The sequence below is a fragment of the Ambystoma mexicanum genome, chromosome 12 (assembly GCF_040938575.1).
Source record: "Ambystoma mexicanum isolate Mex_15411 chromosome 12, UKY_AmexF1_1, whole genome shotgun sequence".
Lineage (NCBI taxonomy): Eukaryota > Metazoa > Chordata > Amphibia > Caudata > Ambystomatidae > Ambystoma > Ambystoma mexicanum.
In genome coordinates, this window is record NC_090936.1 from 668,316,512 (window position 1) to 668,334,465 (window position 17,954).

Below are 17,954 nucleotides of genomic sequence, written 5' to 3' on the forward strand. Positions count from 1 at the left end.
CACATTGCTTGTTGGCCATAGTGTGTGGAAGCTGTATTTCTTCTGACTACATGCCCTGCATTTTGTTGCATGACATCTATGTGATACACATGTTTACTTTAGACAGGTTGCACATGACTTCACATGTCTTTTTCTGTCCATGTGCAGGTGAGGATGCAACAGATGCAGAGGAGGAGGAGGATGAAGAAGAATCTGTGGTGCTTCAGACCACCATTGGAGGACGTGGCGTGGCAGGCCGTGCAAACCCACTGGTGCTCCAGACCATCCTCAGCCGTGCTGTAGACTCTTCAGAGTCTTTGGACTCAGCTGGATCTGATGCTAAACCGGATGTGCAGTCCTCAATGCTGGCAGAGGTGAGTGCACCGATGGGTGAAGCAGTTGTGGCCTGTGAATCTGCAAGGGGTCAGGTGCCTTCACAAGGCCAATCAGTGGTGGCCCCCCATCTGTGGTGGTTATGGCTGCAAGGCCACCCTCCCATGTATTGGCTTCTGGTCCTGGGACAGATGTTCAAGGGAGTGTTGCAGACTTGCAGCCAAGGACAGAGGCATTACAGCAAGAGCCATGCTCCTTTGCATCATGCAGGATTGGGCCATGCACACGTGGGGGACGTGTGCAGCCTGGCCAGACAGAGTGGGAGCAGCAGATGTTGCTTTTCGCACACCGACAGGGTGCTGCATTTGAGAGTTTGGCTGAAAGCATGGATAGGGTGGCCACTTCCTTGACCCCCCCAGCAACACAGGTGGTGCAACAGCTGCAGGTCATGTGGTCCACATGCCGCTCACACAGACTGCGCATGGAGGCCAACATCACTGGCTGACAGGCAGATCTGCAGTGTCTGCTGGCATCCCTGCTTGCAGAGGGTCGTGCACACAGGGATGCCTTGAGGTCGTGAGATGTTGGCCACAGGGCTAAAATCTGCGTGGCACATGCAGCCACCAGAAGACTGTTCCAACAGGTGTTAGCAGACAATCTCAGAGGAACTCCATGAAACCTGTGAGGTTGTGCTTAGTGACCTCACAGCCCTCAGTCTGCTAGTCATTCATCAGTGTCATGCATGGCAGCTGCCACTGAGGACCAGGCTTGGGCACTGCATGGTGGGCCACCAGCACCAATTCTACCTGCAGATTCAACACATGGGGGTGCCAGCACAGACATGCCTTCCGGTCCACCATAGCCATGAGTACCATGAGCCCATGGAGGGTTTTTAAAACATTTTTTTTTAATTGGGCATCCACCCATGTCACGTTGACATGCACCCTACCCCTCCCTTTCCCAGGTGCTCAAGCCCCCTGTCCATGATGGACATTTTTTGGTTTGTTTAATTGTTGCCCCTTTTGTAGAGCCCAGGCCTGGAAGTTGGCATTTTATTTTTCAGTTGCCCTTTCAATGTTCCTTTTTCTTTTTCTTTTTTTTTTACTTGAGTTGTGCAGTTGCCCTCTCAAGGACATGCAGGCATGCAGAGTGAGGTCAACTGGCATGTTTGCATGGTGGTGTTCAGGGTGGTGTGTACAGGTAACTATGGGTTCAGTGTATCCGCACACGTGTGCTGTGTGAATGGTACTTAACTATGTCTGTTATAATGTCTTGTCCCATGTTGTTTCAATAATCCGTAATGAGGCGGTGACTGCTGCCCCAGGAGAGACACCCTGCACCCTTTGAGGGCCATGCTCCCCATGCCCTCCACCAGGCATTGGCCACCTGTCACTCATTCTAAGGCACAATTCCCGGTGAAGGTGATGCAGGATTCACACTATGTCGCCTCAGTCAGCAGGCAAGAATGATCACTGTTCAGCATGCGTCACTGTTCCTCGTGTTTGCTGCATGTGGAAGTTTGCTTATATGTGTTTTGCATGCTACCATGCCAGTATGGTTTTTAAAGTGGTACTCATGTCCCTGTATTCCTCCCTCAGTCAACTCAGCTATGCCCACACCTACTGTGGTGTAGTGCATGTCCTTGGCCATCTCCTATCCTGAAAGTGTACTCCTTGATGTGTTTTTCACTTGGCGTTTCCTTTCACTGTCACTCTCTCGCTCTGTTCTGCTACGCTGCACTCATGGGCAGATCACAATCTATGTACTGTCACCCTCTTGCACTCTGTGGTCCTCCTGCAGTGGGTGGTATGAGCATATTTTCATGCCGCATTCATGTGTTGTCATGGATGTGCAGGTTCTTTCTGTTGTTACTATGCATGTCATTGCATTTAGAGGATGTGTCTACCGGTAGGTTTCATCGTATGCAAGGCAGCTGGGTGCCCGGTGCAGATAAGTGAAGGGCATTTGCAGACACTTGTATGGTGTTTGGCTGGGGGTCTTGCAATGCGTGTGATCACTTTGGATTGACTTGTCGTGTAGGACACCAGTACTACTTCATGCGTGTATGTGTCACATGGTGTGATTCTGGTCATAGGTCTGGGCATGGCGTGGTTTCTATGGATTAATGGGGCTACAGGTTTCAGATTCCAAATTGTGGGAGTTCCAACTGTGTGGGCCTTTCTTGGGTGGTTGGGAGTGGGTGGCACGGCCAGATGTTTGTGGCCTGTGACAGGTGTTGATGGTTGTGCTGTTATGTGCTTCATTGCACTTTGCCCATGTGTATTAAGTGACACATTGCATCCCATGCAATGTTTGCGGGGTGATGGTTCTACGGAACATTTGGGCTCTCTTGTTCAGTGTTCCACTTTGAGGGTGTGCAGCCCCAGTTACAATCTACAAACATTGCACCATTGATGCACATTTTTGGGATGCTATGTTGTGAACAGCCACATTATGTTGTGCAGTGTCGGTGTTTTCACATGCATGTCCCATGCATGCTGCACCATGGTGTTTGAAGCTTCAAGTTGACCGCAGCTGGGTGCATGGTGCATTCAATTGAATGCACAATTGAACCAATTGTATGCTGTCACAATAAGGTCTGCATTGACCTTGCACTTTTCTCTTGCATCCTACCTTTTGCATGCATTTATCCTTGCTTGCAGTATCACATTGCTTTGTCATGTCTGCTTATGTCTTCCATGGCAGTTGCCTCGGTGGCCAGCCTTCCAGTCTGACATCGACCTCTGTCAATGCTGCCTCAAGCATGATCCTGCCTGGAGTACAAGAGGTGAGTATTTGTGTACTGGCCTTCTTGTGCTTTGCATCACAGGCTCCCATGACTGTGTTCACTGCACTGTCCCAATACTAAGCTGGCGATGGCATCACTTGTCATTTCATTGCTTGTGTTCCAGGGATATCCCTGCTTTTTTGGGGGCTCAATTATCTGCATATCTGATGTCTTCTCATTTTCAAGCAGCATGTTGACTGATGCATGTGTTGTGTATGTGCCATCGACTTTGGAATGGGGATAGGTGACAGGCACATTTGCTCCATGTCATTCAGGGTATTAAGCAGTGTGGGGTTGTTGTTTCTCAGTGTGTGTGTTTTGTGTGTTTGAACTGCATGCAGTGTGCAGGTGTTGCTGCATATGTGGTGGGACACATGTTGATGGTTGTCTTGTGAGTTGTTGTTTGGATGTGTTGTATGTCACTGATGGGGGCACATGGGTGTGGAGATTTTGGGTGCATGGATGTGTTGGCTACATGGTTGTATTTTTTTCATTGTCTGCTTATCCTTCTGTATGTGTTGGCTGCATGGTTTAATTTTTTTCATTGTCTGCTTATCCTTCCGTCAGGCTATTTCATAGGATGATTTTTGACTGTCAACTGCATGCCCAGGGGACAGATAAGAGGTGTATTTATCTTGATCCTTATGGAATGGATACATTAGTTGCTGCATGTCTGGATGTGAACATTGTGTGCCGCCCTCTTTGTCACAATTGTCAATTACCTCTTGAGCATTGGTTCTTTGGGGATGGGGTTTATTGTGGTCATGTTGCCAGATTCTGTCACATATGGATCCTTACTGCACTGCTTTTCAATACTCCGCTATAGGGACTTGTTTCTGTGCATCATGCACATTCTCTGACATGTGTGCAGCAATATGCCATTGCGCTTCTTGTATTTTGTGGACATGTTACTTTTGGAGGCCATGTATGGCTTGCAGCTCAGACATGATGTTTGATGAGTCTCAGGATGTATCGCTGCTTACACATTTGACAGGTATGTTAGTTAGTCATATGGGATGTTTTTGGATGCCAAAGGGCTGATTTCTTTCAATGGTTGGCATGGTGGTAGTGGTGTCTTCCCTCTTCAATGTGTTTCTTTTGGAAACACAAAATGGAATGTCTTTTAGTTCTTAGAAATGCCCACAAATTTGCACTTCCAAGGGCACTTTCTCAGGGTGGTTTTGTGGGCACAGTAGATTGGTCCATTGTCATAATTGAATGGAACCTGGGATTTGGCAGGATAGTATGCACTCCACAGGGGAAGAAAGATTGCACAAGTTGGGTATGTGCAGCCTCTCCATGTGTCCTTTGCCCAACCATACGCAAGCAGTGTGCCTGTGGGTGTGGATGGTGTGCCACTACCATGTCCGCCAGGACGACACTCCGTGTTGCAACATTGTGCAGGACACATTCTGCCAAAATGATCCTTTAGACTATTGGTGGTGCATATAGCAACACACCACCAGAGTGGTCAAGGGAGCGGAAACGTGACTTGAGCACTCTGAATGTACGCTCCACTATGCCAAGAGGCGCAATATGGGCAGTGTTGTACCTTACCTCGGCAGGTGTGTTGGGGTTGCGTATGGGCATCATCATGTATGTGCTCAGAGGGTAGGCACTGTCCCCTGTAGATGTGAGAATGGTTGTCATTGGCATTTGTTGAGAGTGTCTATTGGTCTGTGGGCAACATGCATGCATGTGTATTGCCATTCATACTCACCAATGAGCCATGTGTTGCCATGCTTCAGAGCTTCAGGGCACAGTGTAGCGGGGACATCCTGAAGATGTAACTATCATGTGTGCTACCCGGATAGTTTGCATGCACTTCAGTAATGATGCCCTTGGCATCACATACAACCTGAACATTGATGGGGTGCCAATGTATCTGGTTGTGGTAGATGTGTTCTGTTGCTCCAAGTGGGCGTACAGCAAATGGGTGCAATCAATAGCACGCAGCACTTTTGGAAAGTGCACCACCACATAAAATTCCTGGACCACTGCTTGCCTTTCTGCCGGTGTTCTGGACATATAGATATACCGGCGGACAGAAGGATGTGCAGTTATGATTGCCAACACATGGTGTAAGCAGCAAGACTGTGTGACCTGGGAGAGGCCACCTACTATGGCGGTGGTTAGCTGGAATGACCCAGTGGCCAATAAATGCAGAGCAGGGAGTACCTTTTGCAAGGGGCTTGGGAGCACCTGGTATGTGATGTGAGGTCCTCTTCCCACTCGCTGACCAGGTCTAGGATGATATGGGGGAACCTATACCTGCCATAGACCTGATCATTAGGCATCCCAGAAAGGCTGGTCCGTGGGTGGAAGATCCGGGGCCTGGACATCCACCTGCGGTGTCCCTGGATGATTGCTGCAACAAATGGTGCATTCATCGTGGCTATATCCAGGCGTTTGTTGTTCGAGTGTGCTTTTTATTCATTTGTTAGTGTGCGAATTGACGTTTATGCCAGCTATCCCGTGGCGTAGGTGTTTCCGGATTTGCGTGTGCTTTTTCTCGACCCGGCATTCCCTGTTCATTTCCATGAATATGTTTGTTTTGAGTGCACATGGGTAGTGTGATTGTTTGACGGTGAAGCGCCCCTGGTAACACCCACATTTTTGCTTGTTCATCCTCATTCTGCGTGTTCCGCCCCCTTTTTAGGTTGCAGCACAGGCATGGCACAACTGCTTCTTGGAGTCTCGCGCAAGACATTCATCGAGTAGCAGTGACGTGGCGGACCGTGCAGATTCCTCGCAAGTCCCAGCTAAGCCCTGCACACTGCTTTCCATGAATCGACGAACGTTAATTTGCGCGTGATTTGGTGCGCAAAATCCCTATTTACTGCACAATTAATTCAATGAATCGGGCCCATAGTCTTCTATATTTACATCATTTTTTAAAGTATGAGCACAATGGCACGCTTCAAAAAGTGGGGTGGATTTAAAGTTCCTTTTGCATTCTAGGCACAGTTACGAATACGCAGTCATTATGTGCACAAGGAGACATGATCAAGCATTATGTGGTGCGGTGATGGGTGGGCAGGCATTGCATGCACAGCACATATAGCTAGGTATCTGTGGCACCGCAGTGGCTGATCACTCAGTGCATGCACAGTACCTGATGGGCAAGCACTATGCACAGAGTAACCAATAAACAAGATGTATGTCGTAACGTGCCTAGTCTACATACCTTGTGTAGCATATTACGTGATGGGCAGGTTGGGTATGCACAATGACTGGTGGACAGACAAAAAGTAAATAGTAGCAGAAAGACTACAAACTATTGACTTTTGATGTAGAGTTTTAGCGGGTAATTCCACATCTTTGCATTAGCGGTATTGACATTTTTGAAAGAAATGGGTGTTAACCGTGATGACTTTTTAGAATAATTTACCCTGCATAGAAAGGTTCTTAATTAAAATGTTTTAAATATAGGCGGTTCTATATTAAGGTATGTATTATGATGAATTAATTATGATGAATTAATTATTGTAATATAATGCATGTATATTATGTCATGAGTTGAAATTAATTGAAATACAATGGAATGGAATGTTGGTTTTTGATGTGAGAGGTTTTGATAAACCAAAACACATAAGAAAATAAAAAAAAGGTAAATAGTAAAAGAAAAAGAAAGGTCAGTATTGTTGTGTGACCCAATAACTGAAGGGCAGTGAGTCCATGGCACAGTGACAGATGAACAAAGGTTCTGTGGCACATTAACTTGTTGCCATGCATATCAGGCAGAGGAACTGATGGGTAGGCGCTTGCAGTGCAGTAACAAATGGTTATGCGTTCTGTGGTCTAACGACTAGTGGGCATAACTTTGGCGGCGCAGATGTTGGTGTTTGGAATGTTGTGGTGTAGGCGTGTTGACATACCTTTTGTGACACTATTGACGACTGGTATCACTATGCTGTTTTGGGCACACTAACTCAGATATGCATAGACATATTCTCTGGCACAAGAATGCTTATGTACAAATTTGCCAGCCACATAGATTCTGATGAAAATATTGAGAAAATGAACATAGCACCAATTTCGCAGATTTTATAGTTGAGGATGGAGCAAACAATGTTTGACCCAAAGCATTTTACCTAAAATGTTTTCAGTAGTGTAAACATGAAGCAGTCGGGGTTTTTGCTATGATTGCTGTGTCACATAATAACAAATGATTGCCCCATTTCATTTTTTTTAAATAATATGTTCCGGAACAAACCTACTTTGATCCATTCCGTATTACCTAAGCAGCAAAACTGGAGCTCTAAGTGTTTGCTCAGTTTTAATCACCAGTGAAAAAGTTAGATAAACTGGCCCTGTATTAACATATTCCTTGCACAATATGTTCGCATATCACAGGATCATACCAAACCATTATTCCAACTATTGGACACAGAAAGGATAAAGTGTTCGAACTAAGCGGATGATACACAGTGTGTAATCCCTTTGTAATGTGAATATAAAAATACCTATCACCTTACCAAAGAGTAGCTGAGGGTGTTTCTCGTTGTGTTCTTGCCAGGAGTGTGAATGTGTTATGGTATGTTATGATAATAAGCCTAAGGTAAGATAGCTTTTTCACACATCAGGCGGCTTGCAGAAATGATAGCAAATGTTAATTATTAATGATAAGTTGCCAAACATGTTCCTTGAACACAACGGTCGTCTACAGGACAAGCTTTAGACAGAGCAGGTGCATACACACATTTCAAAAAATATAGGTTGCATTAATGAAAGGCACGAAGTTCTGTCTTCTAGCTCCAAAAGAACACAAAACCACGAAGGGTAGCTTCCTGAGCCAACTGCACAAAAAGGCAAGGACAGGGAAATATGCAGACACAAAGAACACATCCACGCTCTGCGAGACTTTAGAAGCAAGTGACATATCTATCTCTTCGTTGAGCCTAAGCCCATTCAATATAATGAAGACAGTCGCTGAACAAATACAAACACTTCCTTAATAGTTGGCACATACAAGACCGTATTGTCAAAAAGCAAAGTGACAATCTGAAGCATTAGGCCTTAACCTTCCAGGAAGCGGAAATGATGCACACATGGTTAGACAGGCCAGGTAGATATAAGGCGCACGCAGAAAGAAGGGAGGAGGGAATTCGCCCATCGAGCAGCAGACTCGCACAGGCCAGCGGGGCTGGGGACGAGTCCGGGGAAGGGTCCACAGCAGCAGCAGGAAGGAGATAGCGAGCCCAGATAAGCAGAACTCGTTAAACCTCAGAAGACGCTGTTTCATTTGAAACACATCCTGATCTAAATGTGAGTGAAAATTGGGGACTTGCTGGATGCATTTGAGACTGAAAGGCATGTAGCATATCACAACATAGCACAGCTCCCAAGTCACTCATGCTGTTAAACTAAAACAACCACTTGTTCTGTTTCTTTTATTCAAACATGCTCTTTGCTCACATAGCGATCTTGTTTATTGGTGTGATGCTGTTATATCACATTTGCTTCTGTTTTGGCTTGTGTGATGCAAATAAGGAGGCAGGATGTAATATTAAATAAATTAACCTAAAGAAAAGGAAATGAGCATGAAGATGCATGTAAACAACCTGGTCTCTACCTCTGCCCATTACAGCAAATTGCTCAGTCAACTGCGTCCCTTTCTAACGAAAGAGAGCTGTGCTAGTGCTGCCAGAGCCATCATGGGGCTAAATTGGATTACTGTGGCAGTCTATTACAAGGAATAGGCAAGGGGGAAATGGCCATAGTTCAAGTTATTTAAAATAGTGCTGTTCGCGCTGTCGAAGCAATAAGGAGAAGAGAGCATATAACAAGCCAGAAGAGCACTTCACTGGCTGCCAGCGGAAGCAAGATTTTCCTTTCGGCTTCTTACTCTGGCACATAAATGCCTCTTTGGTGTTAGCCCTGATTATCTTTCAGAAAGGCTCTCTTGGTTACGCTTTCGTAAGGTCCTGAGATCCAACAATTGGAATCTATAGTTTGTGCCAAGGATGAAACTGACTCTGGTTGCTCCCGGCGCATTGCACTTTATCGGTCCCAAACTTTGGAATGCTTTACCTCCAGATCTTAGGGGTTGTAAGTCATTGGCGCGCTTTAAACGGTCACTGAAAACCCATCTATTTGCATGAGCTGGTTCCAGCTTTTTTTCTCTTTGAGATTACTTGCCCTGGGTATCTTTGGATTTTCTTTGTTACTTGATTTGCAAGTCTTGTTATTTTGTGTGTTTCTTCTCCTGGTCCATGTTAGTGCCCTGATGCCTCTGGGCTTGTCTACGTTTGGCGCTATAGAAGTATACAAATAAATAAATGGCTGGTGGACGTTTCTTTAGGCAGATTAGTTGTGAGTGTAAAATTATTTTTTCACATGGCCATACATTCGCCCTTACAGCTCCTGTATTTTTGGGTGGCATGTGGTGCTCTACAAATAAATATCTTAACCAAATGCTTAGACTGAGCAGAGGTAACATCTAATGGATAAATACCTCTATTTTCTATTGCAGTAAAACAACAGTGTGACGTATAGCAATGGTTGATTTTAAAGTAGTTGATTGCTCTAAGAGCTCAACCTCAGAACCATGTATAATATCTCTGGGCTCTCAGCCAATGTAATTGCAAAAACATGCTTTGAAATGCACCTTTGCAATGTATTTTTCAAGAACATTCTGGAAGAAATGCCCTCCTAACCTACTTTCTATATAAAATACGACTACTAATTATAATCATGACAGTACCACTTTGTATATCTCATCCTGATGACTTCCTGGCAGTTCTAAGCACTGTAGTAATAGGTTCTATTACAATAATGGTATTCAGAATTACTGGGAGCCATGCACACCCGGTCTGCCAAACCCATATTACTGGCTTTGGGCCTCAGAAGGAATTCATATTGCCAACACAAACTTTCTTTCAATGCTTATTTATGTATCTTAAAATAAAACACGGGCCCAACAAAAGTTAATGAAGAATGTATAAGGGAATTGCATGATTTAAAATGGCCTCTGTGTTACTTTTTGTGCACTTGTGGACAGTAGCTGCAGAGCATTACGAATTGCAAGCATTCAGTGCACATATCGAGGAGATGGATCTGCCTTTCTGTAGCCACCTCACCTCCCTCCTTCTCTGCCTTTCCCCTGTTCTCCGCAGACAAGGTTTCTAGACAAGTCCGATCTATGAAAGTTTTGTCGAAACAGGTTAACCCCTGTTCCTCCAAAACTATCAAGGACCACATCGACTCCCTGGCTCCTGCCCTGGCTGATTTCTGCAATCACTCCTTCGCCACTGGAGTCTTCCCGTCCCCCCTGAAGCACTCCCTTGTGCACCCCCTTCTTAAGAAACCCTCTGCCGACCCCTCCTGCCCGGCTAACTATCGCCCAAACTCCATCACTCCGTTCCTGGGCAAGCTCCTGGAGAAACTGGCCATCTCCCAGCTTAAACTCCACACTGAATCTGTTGGTTGTCTACATGACCATCAGTCTGGCTTCAGAGCTGCCAGAAGCACAGAAACTGCTCTCCTGAACATCCGTGAAGACCTGCTCTCCAACCTTGACTCTAACACCCCTTGCGTCCTCATCCTGCTTGATCTCTCTTCTGCCTTTGACACTGTCAACCATGCCATCTGCTCAACCGTCTCCCTGATAACCTGGGTATCACTAGTCAGGCTCTGGCATGGCTGACTTCTTTCCTCTCCGACCGACCTTCCCAGGTCCAACTTGGGTCCTTCCTCTCTGCTATCTTTTTCTCTACCTGTGGTGTCCCCCAGGGGTCTAACCTCTCTCCCTGGCTGTTCAACCAATACCTGGCACTCCTGGCCCACCGCATCGCCGCTCTCTGCCCCAAGTTTCAGTGCCATGCGGATGACACCCAGCTTATCTTCAGGCTACCCTGGGTCTCCTCCTCTACTTCCCTAATCTCTGACTGTCTGTCTGCTATCCAGGAGTTGTGTGCCGCCAATGACCTCTATCTTAATGCCAGTAAGACTGAGATTCTCCTCATCAGCACACCCGCTCACTCCTTTCCTGTAGCTCTCTGGCCGACCTCTCTTAGGCCCTCAACCTGTTCCCACCTGCAAGGCAAAAAAACTCAGGTTAATCTTCGGCTCTATACTCTCCTTCTCTCCTCACATCTCTGATGTCTCTAAGAAGTCACACTACCAGCTGCACCTCCTCAAGGTATTCTTCCTTTCCTCTCTTTCCTTCAGAAGCTCACTGTCTCCAGAGCTTTGGTTCTCTCTAGGCGGCACTATTGCAAAAGCCTCTTTCTAAATCTGCCGGCTTCTACTCTCCGCCCCCTGCAAATTATCCAGAACAGGACTGCAAGACTTGTCCTTGGCCTCAAGCCCAAGGATCGTATCTCTCCAACACTGAAATCTCTGCACTGGCTCCCAGTGGCTGCGAGGATTAAGTTTAAAACATTCTGCATCGTCCACAAGGCCTTCTGGAGCCTGAGGCCTCAATACCTTCAACTCTCTCTTCCTAAATACCTTCCGCCTCGAGCTCTTCGCTCATGTGCCTCAAACACCCTCAGGGCCAGTCGCTTCTCCAAGCAACGAGTTGGTGGTAGATCTCTTTCTGCGGCTGGGCCTCCCTCTGGAACAGCCTCCCTGCCTCCCGGAAACTTGAGGACAATCATCTTCGGTTCCGGAAGCACCTCAAAACCTTTCTCTTTGCTTCTGCTTTTTCTCCCCCTTTCCCTTGCTGACTTCCTGGCTGACACTGAAACTGCACTGGTTACCTGGCCGCCCTCTGATCTCGGGCCCAGGTCCCCTCTCCCACTAGTCGCACTTCTGCACTGCCTTCCTGGCAACCCCTGCTCTTCGGGACAGTTTTTCTGTATCCCTACAGTCCCACTACCAGCACTTGACACCTGATGTCTGCACCTACCCTGCACTTGCCACCTGCAGGCCGTACTTTTACTTATAGTTTAGTTAATTTCTTATCCCATGTACTGCATTGTCCTCTCCACCTTTCTCCCGCACTTCTCCTCCGTCCCCTTCCCAAGCACTTGCGTGATCTGAATGACACCTGGCCTAGTAGGATCGCTGTCTGTCTTCCCTCTGTTCCCCCTCCCTTGCCTCGTCGCGCCTTGAAACACTTGTGTTTAGGCACGTTATAAATGTCATATCATATCATATCATGGATATTACATTTGTAAATCACAAATGCATTGCTTCAGTCTGCAGCTTTTTGACATCATCTTCATTTTTTACACTGTCATTGTGGATGAAATGTATGCTATGTTTTAGACTACTGTCTACCTGGAAACCCAGTTGGGTGCAGCAAGGCACTACTGAATAGTTATTATGCACTGTAAGGCCACAACTGGTGCAGTTTAGTGTATTACAATTATCAATTAGCAACATGACAATTTAGAATTTCTTACAACAAAATGAATTTTAAAAGTCTGCAAAAGAAATTCTGACATCTCAGGGTTCTGTGATGAATCCTATGATGTCGTCCCTTCTCCCTGAGGGCGAGACCCTTTCCATGAGGCCAGGAAGGAAAGGCTGCTACCCAATAGTCCCCCTGGGGGTGGTGCTCAGCAGGTGGATCTTATGGGGAGGGATTCTCCCTCTGGGATATAGGCAGGACATCATGGGATAATGCACTATACTGCACCCTCACCAACCTTTCTTCCGTCACTTTCTTCTCCTTCCTCTGGTGATACAAGTTCCCTCATGTATTTTTGCTATAGCTATAGGACCGCTAGTACTGGGATGAAGAAAAACGGGATTGGCTCCACTGAACTGTCACCTCAATATTCTGAGACGGGGAAGAAGCTCTGCACCAGAAAGAACTCCCAAGATCATTGCATTAAGCAGTCTAGCTTTTGTGTTCCATGGAACTTAAAAATAGAAGAACTAACAACATGGTCAGTCCCTCCCCAGAGGCACCGCAAGCAAAGTAAGCACCGAGCAGATGGAAGAGCTGGACCTGCAGTTACTGACTGGAATGTGGCAACGATAAATGGCATCCCTACCTGGTGGAAAGAAAACCGAAGCCCGGAAGAGGTTGAGGCTCCTGACGTGGAAGAACGCTGCAGAAGACAATCCAGCAAGTATGAGCAGCCAGGCTCCCAGGAAGTGCAGGGGAGCCATGTACGGCAACACGCATACAGGAAACAATGCAGAAGAACCGCCATAAAACACGAGTAGGGCAGAGAACGAGGTGAGAGACCAGGGGCCCATACAGAATGTACAGGGGCAGCCCAGGACCTCAAGGTCATTCGAGAAAGAGAAACTCAGATACAGGGGGTCTGGGAGCTGAGAAGCCAAAGTAAAGGGGTCTGGGAGCCGAGAAAGAGAAATACAGGACAGAGGTCTGGGACTCGAGAAGCCAGTGTGAAGGGGTTGAGGACCAAAGAAAGAAAAAACAATATGAAAGGGTCTGGGACCCAAGGATAAGAAAGCATAACATCAGGGTCTGAGACCCTCTGGAGGAGAGACAGTATTCCTGGCAGGGGAGTGTACCAGGGATACTGTGGAGAGCCAGACAAGTATATGCAGAGATAGTATACCTGGCAAGGGAGTGTACCAGGGATACTGTGAAGAATCAGTCAAGCATACACAGGGGTCAAGGACCCAACCATGCATGGGGGCAAGGTCCACCAACAAGTCCTGTTCTTCATCACAGTACCTGGTATGGTTGAATACCAGGTCTATCCAAGTGAGTTGTTGGACGGGCTCATCAGGGGCATGAGAAAGGCCAGGGCAAGGAAGACAGCCCCCCTACAGGGATGCGGAAGCCAGTCACCCTACTTTGTCGAACTGTAAATATAAGCCTGGGAAAGGCCAGGGAAAGGGAGACATTCCCCCAACTTGTGAACTGTGTACTTTCAGAAGAAGGGAGCCATTCTTCTGGACTCGGAAGAGACGATCCAGTTTAGTTAATTTAGAAGTGTAAGGGAGAGAAGTAGGATTTGGACACAGGGCGGTCGACTTTTTAGTTACAGACATTCTGACAGTGTCTTTTTGTTGAGGCAGGGAAACCCCTCTTAGAGTTAGGGTTTCCTTCTTTCTTTTGGTATTAATAAAAGTCCTTGCCCAAAAGCATGCCACCTGTGTGTCGGTCTCCTCGTTCCACACCATTACAGTTCTTAAAAAGAATGCGTGTTCATTCAGTTTGAGGAAGGACTTTTTTATTACGGAAACATTGGTGACATTTTTGTACTTTGTAAAGAGTGAAAGGAGGAATTAGCTTTTTTAGCTGGCCCATAAGTCAATTAGAAGACATTGAACATATGCCTGTGTCATGACTGCTCAGAGGTTGACAGTGTCTACATTTTAAAAATGCTGCGCCCACTTTATTTGAACACTGCTGTTTTGTCTAAAGAGCAGGCTTACACATGAAGTTAAAGCAATAATATACAATTCAAATGTTTATTCTAGCAGTAATTACCCGTTTGCTGCGCCTCACCAGCCGGTAAGACCCCAGGGCCCAAATTATAACCCTAAGCAAAGTGAGGGCCTTAAAACCAGGTCACATGGATGACACCTGGCGCTGAAGCCCACCAAATATGTGTTTATTGCTATTAGCAACCCAAGGCAAACCGGCAAGGTGCTAATAGTGATTTTAAAAAAGAAATGGCTGCACTCACTTCTTCCTTCTTCGTGCCAGTGGAGAGGTAAGGCAGTGCTTGGTTGTCATGGAAAGGGAAGTGAGTCCTCTGGACGCAATATGTCTTCCATTTCCATGGCTGCATGAGGAAGCTGGAGGGTGCAGGCCTGGTGGCTGAGGGGGCCCGCTGAGTTAAAGTAAGAGGGGCAATAGAGGGATGTTGAGGGGCTTGAGCTGAGGACACAAGAGGAGAGTTGGAGATGGGACAGATGGCCTCTGGCTGGATGGAGGAGTGGGGGTGCGCCGAGCTCTTGGGTTGCTCAGAATGAGGGCTTGGATTGCTAGATTCAGACCAGGTTTGAAGAAACATGATTGGTTGATGCACCTGCAGAGGGTGCTAAAAATCAAATGGTGCTGTATTCCACCCGCTCCGAAGCACCATAAACAGAGGTGTGATCACTATTACACAATTTATGGTATTAAATGTATCAACTTCACAAAGGTAAGGGGCAGAGTCGACTGAAACACAAACCGGTTCTCGGGTGGTTGGTCACTGATGCCTGAGAAAAGCGCTCATCTTACTGAGCTGTCTACAGACATTCTCAAAAGAGATGAAGATTATCCCAGGCGTGCAACTTAAAATGGATGTTGTCCATATCTGATTGCGAGTAGCTGATTGTAAAATGAATGGATACTTTATTTTGTCTTCAACGGCTTGGTTGAGAAATCTAAAAATAAAGCAGTTGGTTTTGAAATTGAGTGCATGTGTTCCCAAAACAAAGGGCAGAAATTAAGTGTGGACCTAGGCCATGTTCTCTGAGGCTTCATCAACAAAAAGTTATTCCGTAGATTGTTTCATCATGGGGAAAATAGATATATGAAGAGGGGGTGAGGGGTGATAGGTAGAGGGTTTGGTGGCTATGCACCCCTGCGCCCCCAATAAAACAAAAAAAAACATTCCAAAAACTCACGAGGGAACCTACCTGGAAAGTAATCTACCACTTTGTTATTTATGGGGATGGAATCATGTAGAACCATATTCTTTTCTTTACCTTCATTATGTTTTTTCTTGCGACAGTTTGAATAATTTACTCACAATTTTCAAAGTTAGTTTCATTTCTGTCCATACGAGTCCGGATTGGGCATTTTGTGATTGGGCAAGTTTACCGGTCAGCATCCAGCCAGCACACTGTTGAAAACAAACAGAAACATCTTTACTGAACACACTACACAGAGGTGCGAGCCCATGCACTGTAATGAAATAATAAATAATATATGCAAATTAATGTATCCCAATTAACCCAAAAGAAGAATTACTTTTACATACTTTAATGATAATTGATCATGCTTCAAGGTTGATAGTAATCTTTGATAATAGGTTTTGTTTAGTATTAGAAAAACTGTTTTTGAGACCTGCTGTCTGTAACTAAATTTACTTTTAAAAGAGGCAAATTACCATTCCTATACTTTGTGTTTATGAACTTTCTTGAGTTACATAGACGATTTACCAGGTTACCTTTTAATAACCACTTTTTATTGTCTTAAACGACTACATGCATTTCAGGGAATACCCATCCAAACAACAGGCATTACTCATATTTGTTGTGCATGCCTACCAATATCCACCTTCCCAAATTTGGCAAAGCCATATCTTTCTGTAATAGCTTTGTTTATTGTAATTTCTCAATAGGAATATTGGGCTGAACGTAATCATACAATTATCAGGGAATATTCGTCCTCAAGAGGCATGATGAGCAAGCAGTCCCCAACATTTTCTTGCAAGGTTGGTATACCATGATGCCCTTAGAGGACACATTACATTAAGCAATCACATATGCTGGCTAGAAAATTTGCCATCAATCTAGGTAACAAACATGAGCAAAGTCAACAGTCTTGGTCTTTGTGCAGGCATGGGATAGGCGATTGCCAAGCACTGAAATAATGGTACTTCCTGGCCATAAGATTGCAACAACTGCACAATGATGTGGGTACCTGGAACGTGGCTAGTATGTTAACTAAACCTAATGACAAAGATCTCCTCATATATTCAAGGATTCCAAACTAGTATTTAACAATATTAATTTGTTTCATGGATGGTTTTGTGGATCTGTTAGAAGCAAATATTTTGCGAAGAGTTTAAAAGCTACCATAATGTGTGCCTGCAGAGGTAATTCGCTTTGAGCTAGCCATTAAGTCCTTGAAAGCTGTTGCTAAATGGAGAATGCATTCTTTTTTTAGGAAAATATTGGATCCCCAGAGGATTTTTTTTTAATTGAAATCGACTGTCCAAAGCAAAACAGTGAAAAGCAGTGTTGTGTTTTACCATTAAGTGTCAGTCATTATTGGGAAAAATTAATTTAACTACTGATCTGTTAATTGAAAACCCAAATAGGGTTAAACAAGCAATTTCTGATGTGCACTAGATAGACAAATGTGAAAAAAAAACTCATAAATATCCACTATTTGCACAGCTTAAATATGAACATAATAAGCAGGGCGTGTTAGTTTCTTATTCGAAAAAGCCACCTAACAAGTTCTTTCTATCTTTCTGTGGTTTCTGTGAGAATCCAAATGAGTTTGAAACATTGCGACATGTAATTATAGACTGTCCAATTTTAATGGAATATACAGTCCCCCACTGGATGGAACCGTACTGATGTTACAAATTAGCACAATACCAACCAGGAGAGCCGGTCGGACGAACAGCTAGAAAATGGCTATGGAGAGGGTGAAACTCACCCAACACCCATGCCTCCACCACAAATCTGTAGGTCCCCGAAAAACCACAGGGCCAAATAAATAAATCACAAGATGTTAATGGGGGCCAAATATCCTAAGGACAATGTGCCCAATGTGAGAAACCTGAGGGTATTCTCCCAAGTAGACCTTGTGAATCCCTTGTTCAGGTGGCCAAGGAAGGGCTGGTGCCCTCAGATCCCAACCCTGGGGGCGGACGAGCGAGGGAGGATCACCTGGGTAGGGGAGCCTGGAGTTATGCTTGGGGGAATACCCCAGGTGAGACGTGGCATTATACCAGGGACGAAGGTAAGGAGGACGAAGTCCATGAGGCCTTTGTAGGTTGCTCCACATCTACCTCCCTTCCACCGAAAGAATCTCCCTTACCCAAATCCAACAACCCCTCCATATATGGAAAATCCCCTAGGAGCCCAAACCCTGTTGCACTCGGAAACCACACCTCCCAGATCCCTGTTTTCCTGTTTCCTACTCGAGTACTCCCAGTCATTCTTCTGCACGTCGCTGTGATTTTTTCCCGAATTCCCATTCTGTTTTGACAGAACACTACCATTCCCACAATCACCCCCTATT

The 17,954-nt window shown here is 45.6% G+C and overlaps 1 protein-coding gene across 50 annotated transcripts in view; it reads right to left on the reverse strand.

Annotated features, from left to right (window-relative positions):
* LOC138513982 (mucin-19) overlaps positions 1–17,954 on the reverse strand; it is a 1,848,798-nt gene that overhangs the window by 1,190,466 nt on the left and 640,378 nt on the right. For all 50 annotated transcript variants that reach the window (XM_069629210.1, XM_069629207.1, XM_069629194.1 and 47 more), the window contains exon 34: positions 15,724–15,816. In XM_069629210.1, the coding sequence (XP_069485311.1) occupies positions 15,724–15,816 (93 nt within the window). The remainder of the gene's footprint in view (positions 1–15,723; positions 15,817–17,954) is intronic.